Here is a 20,824-nt window from a genome sequence, read left to right on the forward strand (position 1 = left end):
TGGTGTTCAGAGCCAAGATCTAAACCAATTGCAAAATGAAGATAAGCCATCTGCTCCCATGGGTGTTTGATAGATTTTTTTTTCTGGCCTGAGTACTCACACACTAATTCCTGACCTTTGAATAAAACTTCTTTATTTATATAATAAAATATATTGCCCTTTATAATTCCAAAGCAAAGTACAAACATGACTAATTCATCTCTAGGGTCACATTTCATTTTTAGAACTAAAAGCATATTCAAACCCTATATTAAACATTCCTGAACTGCTTAAGTTTCTGCAGTCAGGAAGGCAAAGTGCCTTCAACCCACTTTGAATTTCAGGGGCGCTAAGATGGGCAGCACAGAACTCATACTCCAAGAGGAGGGCAGAGGCCAACATAGCTTCAACCACTTTGTATCCTCCAGATCCTGGCTGTTCCAGGGTCTGGAAAGGCCCCTAAAGAAATTTAGGCAGCCCCAGTCTAAGCCTTCCCTGGGGCTACCCAATGGGCCACAGTACTGCTCAGAATCTACATGGTGCTGTGGGCCACAGCCCCACTACCAAGACACCTTCTACCAGGTTTTGGGATGGGGTCCTCGGGAAGCAGCCTTATGGCTGTCCTCCATGATTCCTACACCTGGAGAATCTTCCCCCAGTCAGATACAGGGCTTTTAGGGCCCTGTTAGACCATTTTAGCATAAAGCAGGAGTGAGGATCTCCAACCAGGGGAGGTTACACCCTATGAAATTAAATTGCTTAAATTGAATACAAGCAGATTATCCTCTGTGAGGAGAGCCAAGGCCAGACATAAAAGAGTCTATCCTAGCAGATGAGATTCAAATGCACAAAATAGGTTTCTTGGGTTTGTTTTTAAATGTAGACAATTTCTCATTATGCATTTTATAACATGAAAGTATGTTTAGGTATTCTGTATTTGCCATGCTAACAGCCAGGAGTCGGACATTAAATTAAAGAACCGTGTTATGTCCTCTTTAAATCTCTTGAGCTCATGGTAACGGTTTACCATCCATAAGGAGCTTTGCAAAAAGCCACAAATATGATGGGAAAAGTGTGGCTGCAGCATGAGGTTTAAACAAAAGCTGATCAGCCTTTTGTATTTTACTTCATTACCATGGGGGGGGGGGGAGAATCAATATCTTCCCATACCTCCCTCCTTGGAAGAATTCCCTAGAAACATGGAGAGAATTAAAATGCAGTAAAATTTCTGAGAGAAAGACTGATGGAAAATAGTTCCCATCAATCGGGAGTTTTTAAAAGCTAAGCTGAGACATTACAGCAGTGTATCAAGCATATTTAAGGAATATACACCAAAACAAGCTGTATTGAACTAGCCATGACTATCACTCTGAAAATGGCATCTGCATGAAACATTTTTCTCTATTCCCTTAAAAGAATAGTCTTTCATATTAAACCTAATGATAGTTCTGGAAACCATTTAAACAATGCTAACTGAAAGAGGGATCATTTAAATTTACTTCTAAATGTTTTCTCTCATAAAAGTCATATTGGTCACTATGTGTTCTTAACTTAGAGAGATGGAAAATAGGTTTCTATAACAGTGGTTTTGTTTTTCTCTTTTAGTTTTTGTTGTTTTTTGGGGGGGGGGCGGGGGGGCAGATAAATTATACACTAAGTACTGTATATATCAAACCAGATGTCAATTAGAGAAGATAGGTCTGACAGTACGCTAGAAAACCACTAGTGAGGTGACTCAATACACCAGGGACTTCCCAAACCAAACTGTGATTTCCCACAAAATCATAGTGGAGCGAAACACAGAGTAAACAATTTAAACAGGACAGGAACACAATTTAAGGGCCTGTCCTGAATTCTTGCACATTCAACATAATTAGTGACTTTAATAGCAGTCGAGGATGCACAAAGATTGGACGTGGTATTCTCCTAAGGATAGAGGATATCAGTACTAAATCGACCGTTGTGGAAACAAAATACATTTTAACAAGAGGTCTTACAGACTCCTGGTGGGGTGTTGGGTTATAAAGAGTTCAACTCTTAATAAAAATTTATATTTTTTTTAAATGCCTCACAACACAATACAGTGCCACATTTCCTCTTAGTTAACACAATTCTCTCTCTCTCTCACACACACACACGCACGAATACAAAGCCAGAATCCTGAGACAGGCATGCAAACTAGGCTATCAGCTCGTTATAACAGCTTATTTCTTATTAGTTAGCTAAGTGTTATTCTGAAACCTGACTCAGTCCTCATGTAAATAAATACTATTCTGTCTATATTATTCCTTTTACAAGTCCACATCAATTGTTTCACAACTCTGTTTAAATCCCACCCATTAAAGCCATTATATTGTGGTTTTCAAATTGGGAGGACTGTTTTGCACCATCCTTGGACCTTATTGTGCACTCAACCCACACGCATGAGTAAGTAGTAGGAGCTGTTTGCCCTCCTCCCCCGCCCGCCGAGTATTTTTCCTTCCCCAATACCAACCCCCTTCTTTCACGTTCACCTTTCATTTTATGTATGTCTTTTGTGTTACTTTAGCATCCTTTGAAACACTCGCCACTCTTTTAGTCTTGTTATGATTATGACAGACTGCAATCCATTCTCCCTCCTCCATCATACTCTCCCTCTCCTTTTTCTTACCAGAACAAACCTTATCAACAACGTTTAAAGAAACCCAAAAATCAAAACAAAACAAAAAACCCACACAAGAGATCAGACATTTCTGAAAGCGTAACTGTTTCGGGATTCTTAAACCACCTCTACATTTCGCTCAGCTACCATTAGAGGAGGACAGAGCACTCACTAAGTGGGTGTGGGTTATACAAGAAATATCTGAACAAAATCATAATTTCATTTTCACTGAGGTTAGGAATGATCAACTGCTTCTATAGTTGGGTTTTCAGCAGTCTAAATAGGGTACCATTCATTATGGTGACTTTCATCACTGTGAGCCACTAATCAGATTTGATACTATAAAGTAATTGAAACGGCTATATTACTGCTACAAATATAGTCCGACATTTTAAAAAACTTAATTTATGCTCTCTTTATAAGCAACCAAATTGTATGCCCAAAACACCAAACTGCACACATGGAATAGGAGATTTGCTAATAGCTTTGCATGAATGCAACCCCGACTTACATACAAAGAGCTGAGTATGTATGTGTATGTTTTTTTAAACCTGAAGCCACAAAACCAAATTAACATCAAAGTTTGGATGTTTTGATCCACAGAGAAACTCATTGAGCCAAACCAGAGCAACTGGACTTCAGATATATTACTCAGTGTTTATCTTCACTCACATGTGTATGACATCTGCAGCCTTTTATTTTATTTGAAGTGAATTTTGTAATGTAGTATTACATCACTGTGGGTTCAGCTCTGGTGGCTACAGTTTCAAGCTTAGAGTGAAAGTCACTTTTGCTACTTGCTTCAGGTTTAGAGGCTCTAGGAACACATAAAAACCAAGGATAGTGACCACACATACATTTCACAAGTTCAAGGGTGAGTCCGTTTTACAAGTTTCATTAAAGTTACAATTAAAGTGATTACAAACATATAGAAATTCTATACAGACCTATGCACAAGTTACAAATATAGTTATACTCACATCCTCCTAGATAGTGTTAGCTGGGTGACCAGAGAGCAAGGGTGAAAAAATTGGGATGGAAGGTGGGGGAGAGGGGGGGTAATAGGCACCTATATAAGACAAAGCCCCAAATATTGGGACTGTCCCTATAAAATCAGGGCAACGCTGGTCACCCTAAGCGTTAGGGTCTGATGGGGCTCATGCATTGGTCATCAGTAGAGGGATGGTTCCTGCAGGAGTTTCCCCACAGAAAGTTTAATTTTCCTAATCTGGGCACCCTCTTTTTATAATGGCATATGACTATACCTCATTAGCATTTATGCACAGATATACCCTAACTGCAGGGTGCACTGTTAGAAAAATGTGACTACTGGGTATCTTGTAAGCAAAAATTTACTCTGTTAATTTTTCGCAATATCATCCATTGGTACGTCTTTTTCCCCGTAATCTTGTGGCATAGGGTCATTCTTTAGTATTTACTTATGTCAAGCATTTCTTAATTCTATGGCCTAATATGACTAAGCTAAAAATCTTACAGGCCTCAGCCTGTAGGCCTTGCGTTTCAACCCTACTTACTTACATACCTAATAAATAATTATCCCTTCTACTACTGATCTTATATTCCATAATCCTACAATTTAACTCTATTTAGCATACAATAGATACACACCTCTACCCCGATATAACGCGACCCGATATAATATGAATTCGGATAGAACGCGGTAAAGCAGTGCTCCAGGGGTGCGGGGCTGCGCACTCCGGCAGATCAAAGCAAGTTCGATATAACGTGGTTTCACCCATAAAGCAGTAAGATTTTTTGGCTTCCGAGGACAGCGTTATATTGGGGTAGAGGTGTATTATATATTTTTTAATGTTAATTATAACATCACACAATAAATCACTGGCTACACATTACATCAGCTCTTACCGCTGAACTGGCAGTGGAAGGGAATCTAAGTAGTCATCACCTTGACAAGCCATGCTTCTCAGTCTGTTAGTGTACTTCTTCATAAGCCAGAAAATCTAAAATAAAATAAATAAATCAAAACAGGAGAAAGTCAGACTGATATGGTACAATCAAGTGTCAAACCACTCTTTTGGCATACAATAATAATATTCAATTATGTAGCAAAATAATCCATTAAGAACAACTCAAAGGGCCGGATTCTCCTCTACACTAAGAATGCTTTGCATCGCTCTGGCAGAGAGTCAGGCCAGAAAGTACATAACATTGTAGAACACATAGGATTACTGTGCTCATGAGATTCTTGTATTATTGCATAGCACAAAGAGTCACTTGTAAGGAACATTATACTAGTATGGGGGCTGTGAAGTGACACAGGGACATTACCCAGCCGCCCCCCTTCTCCCTCACAGAAATTACATCCCAGGATCTCCCAGAGGCAGCAGACTCAGATTACAATGCATCAGGCTATTGTGTGAAGGATCAGCTCAGGCAGTATGTTAACACTGTTTTAGCAGCATACATAGATATGTACATTTTTATGCATTAAAGGAGTGGGCAGGATAGGCCCCTGATGTCTAATGATAAGTGTTAACATAAGAATGGCCATACTGGATGAGAACAATGGTCCATCTAGCCCAATATCCCATCTTCTGACAGTGACCAATGCCAGCTGCTTCCACAACAGCCTTGCCTACCTTGACTGCTCCTTTAGCACATTAAATCATCCAGTGGCCCCACAAATTGATTGGCTAGATTCCTGCTTCTGATGTACTTAAACAATTTGTTGCTGTTAGTTTGTGTCTTTTGGTAGTTGCTGCTCATATTCTCTTTTGGCCTGCCGATTTGTACTTTTCCACTTCATTTGACAGAGTTTATGCTCCTTTCTAATTTCCTCAATAGAATGTGTCTTCCAATTTTTAAAGAATGCCTGTTTGCCTCTAACTGCATTCTTTACTCTGTTGTTCAGCCATGGTGGCATGTTTTTGGTCTGCTTTTTTATTTGGGATATACATTCAAATTTGAGCCTCTATTATGGTGTTTTTGAAAACTTTTCATGCCGTTTGCAGGCATTTCACTCATGACTGTTCCTTTTAATTTCCATTTAACTAGCTTCCTCATTTTTGTATAGTTCCCTTTTTGAAGTTAAATGCTATTGTGATTAGCTTCTTTAGTATTCCTTCCCTCCCTGCCTCATTCACCACTTTTCTGATATCCTGTGTGCCACTTGTGGGTTCGAGGTCTAGCTGCTCCAAGAAGCAGTCATTTATGTGGTTTAGAACTTTTAGCTCTGCATCAAGTCCTAAGGTGACATGTACCCAGTCGATATGGAGATACTTGAAATTCATCATTATTGAGTTCTATTTTTATAGTCTCTCTAGGCTCCCTCAACATTTCATAATCACCATCCTGGTCAGGTGGTCGGTAGTATATCCGTACTGCTATACTCTTATTATTCAAGCATGGAATTTCTACCCATAGAATCTCTATGGTATAGTTTGAGTCATTTAAGATTTTTACTATATTCAACGTAATGCTTTCACATATAGTACCACTCCCCCACCAGCATGAACTACTCTATTATATTTTGTACCCCGGTATTACCATGTCCCATTGATCATCATCATTCCATCAAGTTTCTGTGATGCCTATTAGATCAATATCCTTATTTAACACCAGTTACTCAAGTTCACCCATCTTACTATTTAGACTTCTTGCATTAGTTGTCTGCCTTCATGTGATGACTGGGACTCTTCATTTGACTGTTTCTCTTCAGCCCCTACCTGTACTTTATAAACTTCTATCCTTTCTTCTTTATTAGGATATAGAGAATCCCCATTAATAGGCCCTCCCCTAAGGGATGTCTCTATCCAAACTACATGCTCCTCAGCACCTGTCAGCTTTCCCCCAGCCCTTAGTTTAAAAAACTCCTCTCTGAGCTTTTTGATTCTACATGCCATTTTGGTTTAAGTGGAGCCCATCCATCCTGTATAGGCTCCTCCTTCCTCAAAAGGTTTCCCAGTTCCTAATAAACCTAAATCCTTCCTCCAAACATCATCATCTCATCCACACATTGAGACTCTGTGGCTCTGCCTATCTTAAATGTGGAACTGGAAGCACTTCAGAGAATGTACCATGGGAGTCCTGGACTTTAATCTCTTACCTAGCAGCCTAAATTTGGACTCTAGGCCCTCTCCCCTACCTTTCCCTATGTCATGGGTACCTAGGTGTACCATGATCACCAGCTTCTCCCCAGCTACATTCTCTCTCAAGTTCGCACCTGGGCGACCGCACAAGAGGGAATGTAGGGCCACGCACCTAATTACTGGAGCCGCGCAGGCATGGCTCCACTAATTAGGTGCCTTCTGGACCCTGGAGATGACGTGGAAGGTGAGGTGGTGGGGGAAATAGGGAGGGGGTGGGGTCAGGTGGGGATGGGGACTAAGTTTGGGGCATCCCTCCCAGCCCCAGCTGGGCTGTGTGTGGCAGTCAAGGAGAGACACAATTCTGTCCCAGCCCCAGCGGCCACCTCTCTGCAGCCCTAGCTGGGCTGTGGGGGCTGGGAGAGACGAGAGTCCCAGGGTGCTGCTGCAGGGAGAGAGAGCTGGGGGGAGTCCTCTCTCCCCACCGTAGCCCTGGGGCAGCCTGTACCCAAACCCCTCATCCCCAGCCCTACCCCAGAGCCAGAGCCCTCACCCCCAATCCTCTTCCCTAGCCCGGAGCCCCCTCACACACCCCAAATCCCTCATCCCAGCTCACCCCAGAGCCTGCACCCCCCAGCCAGAGCCCTCACCCCAACCCTGAGCCCCCTTCCACATTCTGAACCCATCGGCCCCACCGCCGCCACATGAATTTTGTTATGTGCACCAATATGGAAGTGATGTGTGAGGGAAAAATTAGAGGGAACACTGCCCACAGCACTGCACATTAGTCTAGCTAGATGCCTCGACAGATCCGCAACCTTCACACCAGGCAGGCAATTTACCCTGTGGTTCTATTGGTTATCACAAACCTAACTATTTCTAAATAATCAAACCTCCCATTACTATTACCTGTCTCTTCCTGGGTTCCCTCTCCAGGAGGGTATCCTCCATACAGAGGATACCATGACATAATCTGAAAGGAGGATCCCAACTATGAGATTGTTTCCCTCCATTACAGTCTGATGGTCTCCTTCCCCAAGACTTTCATCCGCCTCAACAGTGCAGAGGCTGTCAGACGTGGGTGGACCAATGTATTGCGTCCTGGAAAGTCTCCTCTATGTACCTCTCAGTGCCCCTTAGTTCCTCCAGTTCAGCCACTCTGGCCTCAAGAGCCCATACTTGGTTTCTGAGGATCATGAGCTGCTTGCACCAAATGCACACGTTACCTGCCCACAAGGCAGATAATCATGTATTCAGTGCAATAAACTGGATAACCTCCACTCTGCTGCTGGACTTCTACCTGCATTATTTATACTCTTGTAGCTTTTTTTCCTGTTTGTTTTGGTGAGGAGCATTTGTTGGTGTAAGTTTAGATAATGTTCGGTGTATCTGGCTCTGTTGCGAGGGAGTTGAGTGCCCTCGCTCAACTCCCTCGCAACACTCCCATTTGCTGCTCCTGGTCACTAGCTCCTCTGTCACTTAAGAGACGGCTTTTGAAATCCCTGTTCTCCCTGAGTAACCCCTCCTCCCCAGTTAAGGGCTCCTGAAGGGATGAAGGGCCAAAGCCTCGTTAAGAAGGTATCAGCCTTGCTTAGCAGGCCACTAGGCTCAGCACATGCCCTCTTCCATCCCCCCGCTCCCCGAACAGGCCACACTATCAACTTGTATTTTTGTTACATTTCTTTCCATACACAGTGGTTTAGCAATTTGTAATGTTTTTCATCATTTGGGGTGGGGGGGCATGGGGGAAACTGGCAGCTTAAAAAATAAAAATCGTACTAGGGCCAATTCCACATTGGTCTACAGCTCCTTGTGCCAAAAAAAGGGAAAGCAAAAGGAACTATTTGCTTTTTGCAAAGAATGGGGAGAGACACTCCCCCACAGTCTGTGACTAGATGAGACTATCAACAGTCAAAGGAGGTCTGCCCCACTCAGGAATCAAGAGGGACCTATAACCCTAAGTAACCATCCAACCCACCGCTAGAGGAAACCCACTCACCATCAAACTCATGAGGCTGTTGATGAACTGTTGCTGTTTGGGGAACCACATAGAAGAGCCTATTTGAGGTGACAGGGAGTGAAGGAGAATGGTGGTCAGAAGGAGCAGGGGTGAAGATTGGTGGATTGGGGCGGGGGGGGTGGGGGAACAATATGAAATGGATGCATTTTCTGAGATGTGCCAGGGAAGGATACGGAATTGGTGGCTTTTGGTCAGGTAGAAAACATTTTACCTAAGGCATGTCATATGTATTCACAAACTAACACAGAACATTTGAAAAGATCCCCTAGTGGAATTTTGGCAGCACATCAGCTGGTTATTGGCTATGCTCTGTAAATGGAGTTCAGATGGCGTTTACGAAACTTGCCACTCCAAATTGCTCTTAATTGACGTTAAGTGTGGGCCTCAACCTCTTTCCTAACAAACTGATCTCATTCCTAATGCATTTCCTTGCTTTATGCAGGATTTGTATGTCAAAATCCACAAATATAGTCCTGCGTAAATAAAAGTTATAGCCAAAGCAATTCACATACTTCATCCAATAATACACAATACCACAGATTGTTTGGGAAACTTCCACACACACACACTCACACACTTTTTTCTGGAAATAATGAGTTTACTTTTAAAAGATGTATCTAGCAAAGGAATATACTGCAAATAGAATAGCATAAAACAATTAGTGGTTTAACTATTATTGAATATTCTGATTTTAAAGAATTGACAGTCTGAAGAAGTTCCATCTTAAAACAAGATTGCTTAAAGCTTAATAAACTGCCCCTACATTGCTCATACATATTAAAACATAAATCTCTTCTGAGATATGTCTTGACTTGGGAAACAGGATTAATGAGTCTTTTTGACATTGGGGCTCTGCCATACAACCAGGGGCGGCTCCAGGCACCAGCCCACCACGCTGGTGCTTGAGGCGGCACCTGGAGGGGGGCGGCGCGGCGCTCCGGCCCGAGAGTGGGGCCGCGACTGGGCTCGCCGCCCTCCCCCCGGCGCTGCCTCTGGCCGCCGCGGAGAGCGGAGCCCCGGCGGGGCTCGCCGCCCTCCCCCCGGCGCAGCCTCTGGCCGCCGCGGAGAGCGGAGCCCCGGCGGGGCTCGCCGCCCTCCCCCCGGCGCAGCCTCTGGCCGCCGGGGCTCCGCTCTCCCCGGCGGGGGGGTGGCGGCGGGAGGCTTTTTTGCCTGGGGCAGCAAAAAAGCCAGAGCCGGCCCTGCATACAACCATGAAAAGTACAGAAAAAAATCAAATCATATCTTTATTTAGCAATACAAAAAGAGTTTAGTAACTTTTGCCTCTTCAACCAAAACAAATTTAAGGGGGCAGCTAATATAAATAACTGTAAATTTAGTTTTACTGGAAATACTTCATTCATATTGGTGCTGAGCACATTTTTAATCAAGGAAATAAAATATTACTCAAAATCTTGATCTTCAAGGTCAAGTTTCCTCTCTATAAAACTAAATACTAAAAACATTTGTAAAGAACTCAGAGACCCCTTTTCTAACAGACTGTGTCTGAACTCACATTATGGATATCAGAAATAGAATTCGCATTTTTCGGCTCCCAACACAAAAGCAAAGGCCTCTATCTGGCAAGCTAATGCAGCTGCTCCATTAGCTCAGCCAATGGAGGGAACCTTTACACACACGAGAGGCTCTGATCTAGTCCATTAGCAGTAATCAGCTATTTACATACATAGGTTTATACGTATGTATACATACATAGACACAGACCTGGGCATTGCAGTCTAATTTTCTTTAGACATTAAAAACCTATAAACATTTGAGCTATCCGTCCACAAAATACATATTTAGATCATGCCCTAGGAGTCTTTAATGAAAAGCTATTTCTGGATCATACTGCACCCTAAAGAATCCCCGAGCACTTCACAGACTTAAAGAGATCCTTGTTTGTATATCAAGTTACACATCACTAGAATGTAGCCCCTATCCCCAGACCAAAAAAAATGTCTTAAAGCTCAAGTTAATATTGGCCAGGTTTGGAAAGGGGAGCATGCTGCATGGTCCCATGAGCTGCTTCAGGGTGTGCATTTCCCCTGTGTTCCAAGCAACCCTGACAGGGATTGTGCCTCATTGTTCTCCTGGGATGTGAAGTGCCAGACTACCCCTTACACAGGGCTGTGCTAAATGCTTAATTCAAGCCTTAATAAAAATGCATACATGGGTCATGATTTGATGTGACAAGCTACAGTTCTTTGGCAGGCAGGAAATTCTACAATCTATGAGTAATGAGTTGAACACACGTGAGTGATACTCATACTTCCATACAAATGGAGTGTTGAGAATCCTGTGGGCAAGCTGTATATTCTGCCACCTACAATGTAGTCTGTCCCATCACAATGTGAATGGCTCTTAGCTGTGCTTTTTGTCAAAAATTATCCATCAAAACTGGTTTTTCAAAGGAAAATTGGTTTTCCACTCAATACATTTTTGCTGAAAGCATCTGCTCGCCCAGGAAAATTTCATCTTTTCAACAAAAAATGAAGACTCAAGAATTGGAAAGTTTTCGGTTTATGGCTAAAAATCTAAATGGCTTGGTTTTATTCAAAAGTCAAAATGTTTCCACTCAGAAATGCCACCACAGTGCCTCCTGACAGGAGTAGGTTGAGTGCCTCATGCATTCATTCTCCTCCATTGCTCAGGCTCCCTGACTGGACTACATCTCCCATGAAGAAATATGGTCTCACCTTTTGCTAGCTCACTATAGTGCTTCATGGGAGTCCCGTGGCTGTGGTGCATCATGGGAGATGAAGTCCAGCTGGGAAGCCTGACCCACAGAAGAGAATGGGAGCTGGAGGCACCCAAACTACACCTCCCATGTGACACCACGGTACCATTTCCCAATCCAAATCTTTGGGGATTTGATTTCATTAAAAAGCTAACAAAAATATTTTTGACGTTTTCCCACTTGGGCGGGATGGGGGGAGGAGGAACCATTCTGACCAGCTCTAATCAGCATTCCTAAAGGCAACATCTCCTAAAATGGATGGCATTGCAAATGTCCCCAGAAATATCACCTAAAGCCATAACCAGAGAGGCCTTTAGCATATCTAATATTTAATCTTATACATTAAACACTCTAATCAAGACCAAAAAATCTTCCTCCCCCCCCTTAAATCTTGTTTGAACTAGAAAACGCTAGACAACAGGCACCAAAAGGGTTCAGATGAAGTGGTGCCAGCAAAAATGTACGTACGCATTATCTACCATGTCAAGAACACATGCTGTGAGGCTATTTCTCTGAAAGGCTGAAACACATTCTCAGGGCAACTTGTGCTGCCTCTGCTGTGCTTGCACTGTTGGTGTCTTGGCTTTTTCTGTAGATACATTGAGAAATTGTTTCCTCTCAGAGTCGTCAATCCAGCACTTTTCACTAATATTAAAAATTCAACTTAAAAATCTCTCTCTCTCACACACACACACACACACACACGTGCTTCCTGGGGAGATTTTTCATAACACTCACAATTGCTGGTCTGCAAGCAGTGCCTGAAGTCCCATTTCTACACTTTTTCTCCCCAAAGTCCATTTGAAAGTTGCTTTTGTGATTTTTTTGATCTATTCATAATTACCACCAAAGGAAAAAAAGACACCACACACATCCCACCTGTATGAAAATCTTTGAGATATTAACAGATGTGCTGCCACTTTTTATGAATAAGTTAAGTAGTTACTGAAAGTTAACATTTCATTAAGGCAAAATTAGAATGCTACTAGAAATAAAACCATTTTAAGTACCTAGCAGTCTTTCTGAAAAGGTCCTATAAATGCTTATATTCTTAATCTAATTATTTTTATTTGTCTCATTGGTCATGTTTATATTGATAATAGGTTATCATAGTAGGAGCAAATTTCTAAGCACCTTAATATCTGTGTATATGACACCCATCTGTCAACTTGGGATTCGGTGGTGCTTTAAGATTTATTATAAACAAATTGTAGAGTTTTCTATTTTTTATTTTAAAGGTCTTTTGTCTTTATCGACCATTGTAGAATAATCTGTCCTGTGGATATAATCAACTGGATGAAAATAATTTAGCCCCACTTTCATTAGTATCCTGCTACTGTGTTGTTTTTAAATAAATAAAAGATTCATGGAGAGTCTCTCCACTTTGCTACTACTACTACTAGAAACATTGAAAATTAGAGGTTTTACTTGAGGCACTTATAACCACCATAGTATGGTATAACTCCTGTTCATATAACATCTGGTGATACTAAGGTCCTGGCTCAGGAAAGCACTTAAGCATGTGTTTAAGTTCAGCAACTTCAATGGGACTTAAACATCTGCTTAAGTGCTTTCCTGAACCAGTAAAACCTATAATTTTCAGTGTTTCTAATATTAATAGCAAAGTGGAGATGCATTTCACAAATCTTGTTTTTAAAAAACATTAAATCTACAGCAGGATACTCAGGAAACATTTTACTTCATACACTCATTCAGGCTTAAATCAAAGGCCTACTGAAGTCAACAGGAGGCTTTCTATTGACTGCAACGGGCATTGGGTCAGGCAATGAGGACTGTTCAACATGCAAATTTGCACCAAAACTTAACCGGTTGTAATTCGCACCATTTGTTATTTCACCACACGTCTGGGTGTGGACACTTATTTCACAGTCAAAGTACAGGGAGTCCTCAGACTTACGACACAATTCGTTCCTCAAAATTGCGTTGTAAGTCAAAATGTTGTAAGTCAAAACTGCTTTTCCCATAGGAATCAATGGTATGAAGGGGGGATTGGTTCCTGAACCAAGGCTTGATACACTATTTTCACCATAATAACCCAAATTTTTGTACTAAATGAATTATAGATGACTAATGTTGCAACATCAATGTATTTACTGTACACTGAATTTGTAAACAGCATTCAAACAAACACAAACTCACATATGCTGCTCAGAACGCCAGCAACGTAGGCTCAGAAGCCAGGGAGACGGCACACATGCTGAGCCTCAGCCAATCACTGTTCAAGCTTTCTGATTGGCTCCTGGCCCTGGGCTCAGTCAATCAAAAACAAGCGGCAACCCTACCCAGCAGCAAGCTACCCTGCTGCCTCAAAGCCAATCAGAAGTGACCCCTTCCAGCTCCATACCAGTATAAACGCAACCAGGAAGTGATTTCAAGCGACCTTTATGCAAATTGAGCATCTTAAGGGCAAAACAAGCATTGTAGGGGCAAAACGGGCAGTCAATTGAAAAGTGCTGTAGGTGGCATCTGATGTAAGTCGGGCATCACAAGTCCGAGGACTCCCTGTAAAAGTAAAAGATTGACTTACCAACTTAAGCAACACTGAAATAGGACACTTGGATTTTGAAATAAGTGTCCACACCCGACTTGTGCTGAAATAAGAAATGGTGTGAATTACAACCGGTGTAGTTATTTCAGCGCAACAGTGTGTGTAGATGCGACCTCAGATATATTCTTTTTGTATCATTTGCCATTCCTTTTATCATGTCAGTGCCAAACATTTTAAGACACGGTTTCCTCATGTTTATTAACAGATGGGAATATGAAGATCACAAGCCACATTTCATTCCCATCAAACACTTGTCAGCCAAAGTCTTTTCAAAGGAAAAAAGACTAGCATGAAAAAGAAAATGATATAAACAGCACATACAAATCACCCACAAAAACTCAATCATCAATTAAAGACTTGGCCTTCTAGTCCTGTGCTTGCAGAGCGACAGGTAGCTTGTTTGCACTAAAGCATTCAGGCCCTGATATAGTGAAGAGATGCAGCCACAGAAAGCCAAATACAGCTTCCTGATTCAAGGTCACCCAGCCCACACGTACATTAAAGCTGGAGCACCAGTGGAGAAATAGGCATAGGGGAGAAAAGCTCTACCCCACCCCAACACACTCTACTTCCCCTTATGCTAGGGGTTTGCGGGTGGCTACTGTAGGAGGCAACTATGCAACCTCTACCAGTTCTATGGCAGCAGAGATTTCCCTATACAATGGAAATTCTCTGTTGGGAATATCTGGCCATTTAGCACTGTGTAGCAGCTTACACAGCACCAAGTGGCTTTAGCAGACCAGAGATGTCAGCACTCTGTCTCCTACACTACAGGTAGAGCAAAAACATGAGGGGAAAATTATTTTCACTCAATAACTTGCAGCACATCACATCTCCCAGTATAAGTTCTCTCCCCATCATGCAATATTTATGCCAAGGTTAGAAATACAATTTTGCTAGTGTGAGTATCCCAACATAAGCTAATGTTAATAAATATAGTACATTAAGTTGATTACCATGAGATTAATCTTGTTCTAAAATAGCTGATAAGCTAGAACTAGGAATCATGGCTTTTTTGCAAATGATTGAATTACTGTTTTGGTCCTTCAGAAGAGAGATGCCAATAACTTCACCATTAACATTAGCTGATAAACAACAGTATTCAAGAGAGAAGTTGGAAAAGTAAAGGCTTTCAGTATGGCAGTCTCCCAACTTGAAACACTGAGGGATCAACTAGAAACTTAGAAAGAATCTAATAGTCTAGATTCCATTTTAGAAATAAAAGACTATAGAAATTTGCCTCAAATTTGCCTCAGGTCCTGATTTTGCCAGAAGCTGGGAAATGGGCTACAGGGGATGGATCACTTGATGGTTACTTGTTCTATTCATTCCCTCTGGGGCACCTGGCATTGGTCATTGTTGGAAGACAGGATACTGGGCTAGAGGGATCTTTGGTCTGACTCAATATGGCCACTCTTATGTTCTTATGTCACAGTTATGGAAGAGAGTTTCTCAAACTGAAATAGTTGTGACTCATTTAGTCCTATTAATGCTGGCCTTAAGAAAGTTCTCCCCTCTCAAAAGGATGTGCTGGAAAGTGGAGGTACTGAAATTGATACAATTAAGTGCCATTTCTGAAATCACAATGCCAGGACATCCGCCCTTCTGAAGACCTAAATCAGAAGGCAAGTCCATGAACTCCAGTGTTAGCTGTAACCTCAACACCATAACTTCCACATTAAAAAAGAGTATTTTAAAATAGAGCATCATTCTTCATTTTCAGAGAGAACAATTTTTTCACCCCTGGTTATTAATATCCTTGGATTTGTAGGAAGCTAATCTCATAAATAGCCTGGCTAACCTGGGGATAATAAGCCTTCATCCACAGCTGAAAGTCATTGTAGACCAGATATCATTTGATTAATCAGAATGGTTGTTCCATCATAATAAAGGAAAAATCCCAAAGAGTGTCTGTCCTCCTTTTATACTACCAAAAATCTGGGAATCATTAGTCACTATTCTCCTGATACACAGAAGATCTGCTAATGGAATGCCACAAATCAAATCAAGGGCAGTATTGTGAGAGTACTTATGTACTGTTAGTTTGCGTAAGTTAGTCAGAGAGGTGGAGGAAAGTATATATGCATTCTGTCCTCTGTAACAATAGGTAGGATTCATCATTAGTTTTTTCTACTGTCCACTTCAAGACTCGAAATGCTAATACTGTTCATACCAGTTTTATACTGGTGTGAATCCATTTACTTCAGTGGAGTTATTCCTCATTTACACCAGTGAAAGCAAAAACAGAATAAGTCAGTTTGTGAGCCCACAAAATATGAGGAGGAATAAAATCAAGAACAAGAAAAACTTGAGGGTCCACCAGAAGGTGTGCTGAAATGATATAGTGATGGGGGCCACACAAGAACATGGATATATATACACAGATACTCCCTGGAATGCAAAACACACTTTTAAGGGGGGGGGGGGAGAGGGGAGAAGAACAGTGTCAGGTTTACTTAGATCTTTAGCAGTATTAATTACTTTCAGAACCAATAACCAAGCTTGCACTGGCCTTGGCAACATTACAAGTCAATCTCTGCATAAAGATTAACTATTCCTCTACAATGGCAGTGTACCTTTTGGGGGCACAACACATTTCTCCTCCGTCTCTCCTGCACCATGCATATTTCTTCTGGATCGCCTCTATTTCTTTCATCACATGCCTCTTGAGTTTCTGATCTTATACCAAACTTGTAGCAAGCATTTTTGGACTCTTCATTGATTAACACACTACCATTCCAATGTCAAATGGAGAAACGAACACTATTTGATGATGTTCTGCATGGTTAGTTCTGTGTTTGGGGTTCTGAATTAGATATTTTCTTCTGAGGACTCAATGAAAGAAGAGAGGCAGAGAAAATCCAGCACAACAGAAACAGCTCATCCTGCTAATTACACACAGGAAACAAATACCTCCAGATCCTGCACTGGGTTGAGAAATGCAATATCAATAAACCCAAGCATTAGAAAAACAGTAGTGAAGCAGACCCCCCCAAAAAGTAATAATATTGGCCTAAAAGTAATGAGGTTTTAAATAATAAGTTTGGATTCTTTATATTTGCCTTCTGGTTTTTGAGCCTTTACAGGGCTCTCGCTTCACATTTTCTAGTTTTTCCACTGCAACCACAAGGTTTTCACTTTTTTTAAAAAAGTGAAAGTTGAGCTGCTCATGCTGCCTCTTGATTCCAGCCACTGGGACATTAAGGAAAAGCAGCAAATATCATGAACATCTCAATAAAATTGAGAAAGTGAGAGTGAAGGCCCAGATTGCCTGACCTAACATAATAAACTAAGCCTATGTCTATAGATATTGCAGATGGAAAAAAGGCCTGTCATCTCATCTAGTCAGTTCCTTTGCCAGCACACAATTTTTCCTTTCCATATAGCTTCTACTAATTCACTAAGTTTAGGTTTAAATGTCTCTATAATAGGCTTTCCAGATATTAAATATATTTTTAATACAGTAAGAAACAGGGAAGGGTGTGACTTCTTCCATATTGCATCTTTTTATCCAAGCAAAAAATTTTGAGACAAAGAGACAGAGCCCAAACCTCACATACATACACTTCAAAACTTCCAGTAAATTCAGCTTCTTCCCTTGGCATTTTTAGCTCATTACTCAGAGAGATCTCCTCTACTGGGAGGGGTACACACATTTATAAAATATACAGCAGTGGGGGGGGGGAGGAATGATTAGCAGCCATGTTTCTAGTAATTAACATTTCAGTGACAAAGAATTTACTTTTGCGGTTCAGTATCAAATAAGCAATAGACTGCCACTTGCTGCTGTATTTGGTTTTTTTTAAATGCTGAATAATCACTGCATTAAAGTGTTTATTAGTTTTCATACCTATACTAATATAGGTTGTTCTCAGAAAGTGCTGAGATGTGCAACTTTTTCTAGCAACACACTGCCTTTTTTGATTGATTGACTGTATAATGCTTTCCTCTTTCTCTCTTAATGGAAGAATATAAGTATGTTCGTTTGACATCACCTCTTTCAATAATGATTCCCAACACTAAAGCTCAAAATGAGGGCAACCCTACTTTGAAAGATGGCTTCTTACTTTGAAAGAGGTTCATGCTAAGCAGCAGGTATATGCACCCCATTTCTCTCAGCTGAAGTTTGCAAACTGTCAATCTTCTGACTTGGGTTATGTTTTCTGTCACAAAAATTCCCAAAGATATGGCTGGATAGCAGAATTTAGGTCTCTGACCTATAAAATATTAGGTGCTGTCTACCCTCAACTGACATGGAAATCAAAAGGAGCTGAGGATAAAGAGTACCTCATAGGAAACACTGAGCTGACAAGTTCAGATCCCTCATTTGTACTGGAATAATTTATGCAGAATGATTTATAGTGAGAAACAGTATTAGAAACATGGTCACTTAAGGTTAAATCAGAATATTTAGCCAGAGCTCTAAGTAGGAACCCCAAACACTTGCAGCTTGTCCCCTCAGCACATGCACTCTGCCTGGAGGCGGGAGGGACCATGCTCCACTTGGACACCCTCTTCAGGACAATGTGAAATGTCTGAAGTTCAGGGACTGCAATTCTCCCTGATCATTGTGTAGGGTGCACAAGAAAGGAAGGGGGAAGATGGATCCTTGCACCCTCCATGACAGATATCAGTGAAAAGGCAGGGACAACCACTCGGGAGAAGTGAAGGACTGGCAATGCCTGGGTTCTATTTCCACCTCTGTCACTGAGTGACTGCACATAAGTCTGTTTCGCCTCTCACCCCTTCTCTGTTTAGACTGTAAACCCTTTGGGTCAGGGACGGTCTCTTCCATGTATGTATATATGTACGGCACCTCGCCCAGTGTAGCCCAATTTCATTGTAATATAAATAAAAATGAACAGACATATACACGTTAGTTCACATTTTACACCTCTGATTTTCTTCTAGGAATCAACAGAATATTGTCCTTATAATTAACTGATGTCACCTGTTGCTGATATGAGATTCTTAAACTAAAACTGAATTATCTAAATAGCACTAAGTAGCTCAATGAGTATTTTTAATATGGCTTTATTGATGTTGTGGTAAAGTCACTTAAGCGCCCACAACTTTTTATGCAATAACAAACTTCAGAGGAACTGAGATAGAGAAATTAAATGACTTCCCCCCAGAATTACACAAGAAGCTTGTGAAAGGCAGGAACTGAAACTAAATTCTCCTGAATCTGAATCTCCTATACCTTAGCTGCAAGTCTAGCCTCTTTCTCAGCATAAATATGGATGGCAGAATCAGGCCCTATGTGAACTGCTCACTACCTGCAAAGCAAAGAGGACAGGAATGCCCCTGCATCTCTCCACAGAAAGGGGATCATGCATAATCAGAAGATTTTAGCTCACTTAATACCAGCTGCTGTTCTTCACCAATGCTGTCTGAAAGACATCCTTCCTGATTACATTCTGAAAATGATCTGACATTTAAGACAGATTTTTAAAAGATGAAAAAATAATACTATATTAATTCAGGTCACAGTCCCCCTGAACCCCCACCACCACAGTCTTTATTGGAAGTATCACATGGTATTGCATGGTAAATAGTGGTGGCATTTTAAAAATATTTGCAAGCTATCACAAATATTTTCATTTTGCAGCATTAATATCCGATTGCTCCTTTTTGACATTAGCTTGAAAACTCTTGAAATAAGTCTCAGACCAAATATTGACACATCCACATCCACCTAAAACTTAATGTGGTAAGGAAGACCAGCTGGAGGGCTAAAAGCAGTTTCCTGTATCAATAGAACAGGTTGTTTGCATCCAGCAATAAACTCCAGTGCTTTTGTTGTTGGTTTTATTTATTCTTCTTTTCAGTGTGGAAAAGTGAGGAAAAGAAAAAAAAAAAAACAACCAGGGATTTTCTTCATAAGTTAATAAGGAAGAAAATATACAATCAGTGTCAAAAGTTACCTTCTGCTAATAAGACATTTCAGCTGAATATGGAGGAATCAGTTTTAATGACAAGAGGAAACCAGTTCAATCAAGACACTGAAGTGACATGTATTGAGAGCCTCCAAAGCTCAAAACCTTAGTTCATGGCCTAGGAAATGAAAATGATAGCTGCCTTCAATACTGACATGATGCTTTTTTTAGTTGTAAGAGGCCATCACCGGCAGTACTTATTACCACAAAAGATACAAGATATAGTTGAGCCAAAGAATGGCAGGTTCATATGAATAAACTAACTAGCCATTTTTTAAACGAAACACAGCTATATTCTCCAGTGCAGGCCTCAACATATGAGAAAGCAAAAATCATGAATCACCCCCCTCCCCCTGAAAAAAAAAAAAACATGATTTGGATTAAAAAAAACATAACGAGTTTCAAGGAGAATACTTTTTTTTTTTTTAAATTATCACCTTTGGTTTCTTAGCCTTTATGGTGCACTGAGGTCATACTTTCAAGCTTTTCTCCCAGGGCTGGTGCAACCCATTAGGCAACCTAGGCGGTCACCTAGAGCGCTAGCATTTGGGGGGCGGTATTTCGGGTCCTTCGGCGGCAACCGCATCTTTGGCTGCCCCGGTCGTCATAGGCATTTAGGCAGATGGAGCTGGGGCAGGGGGGCGCGGGGAGGGCCGCCTGCAGCAAGTGAGGCGGGGGTGGCACGCAGGGGAACTCCCCGCCCCAGCTCACCTCTGCTCCGCCTCCTCCCCTGAGCACGCTCTGCTTCTCTCCCTCCCAGGTTTGCAGTGCCAAACAGCTGATTGGCGCCGCAAGCCTGGGAGGCGGGAGAAGTGGAGCGGCGACAGCGTGCTCGGGGAGGAGGCGGAGCAGAGGTGAGCTGGGGCGGGGAG

The 20,824-nt window shown here is 41.6% G+C and overlaps 1 protein-coding gene across 1 annotated transcript in view; it reads right to left on the reverse strand.

Moving 5' to 3' along the window:
- The window catches only part of INSC (INSC spindle orientation adaptor protein), a 224,848-nt gene that overhangs the window by 149,768 nt on the left and 54,256 nt on the right, over positions 1-20,824 (reverse strand). Inside the window, exon 2 of the mRNA XM_024202162.2 lies at positions 4,508-4,602. Coding sequence (XP_024057930.2) covers positions 4,508-4,590 — 83 coding nt within the window. The 5' untranslated portion in view covers positions 4,591-4,602. The remainder of the gene's footprint in view (positions 1-4,507; positions 4,603-20,824) is intronic.

This window comes from Terrapene carolina, unplaced genomic scaffold (assembly GCF_002925995.2).
Source record: "Terrapene carolina triunguis isolate 2854851 unplaced genomic scaffold, T_m_triunguis-2.0 Scaffold96, whole genome shotgun sequence".
In the NCBI taxonomy this organism is placed as follows: Eukaryota; Metazoa; Chordata; order Testudines; family Emydidae; genus Terrapene; species Terrapene triunguis.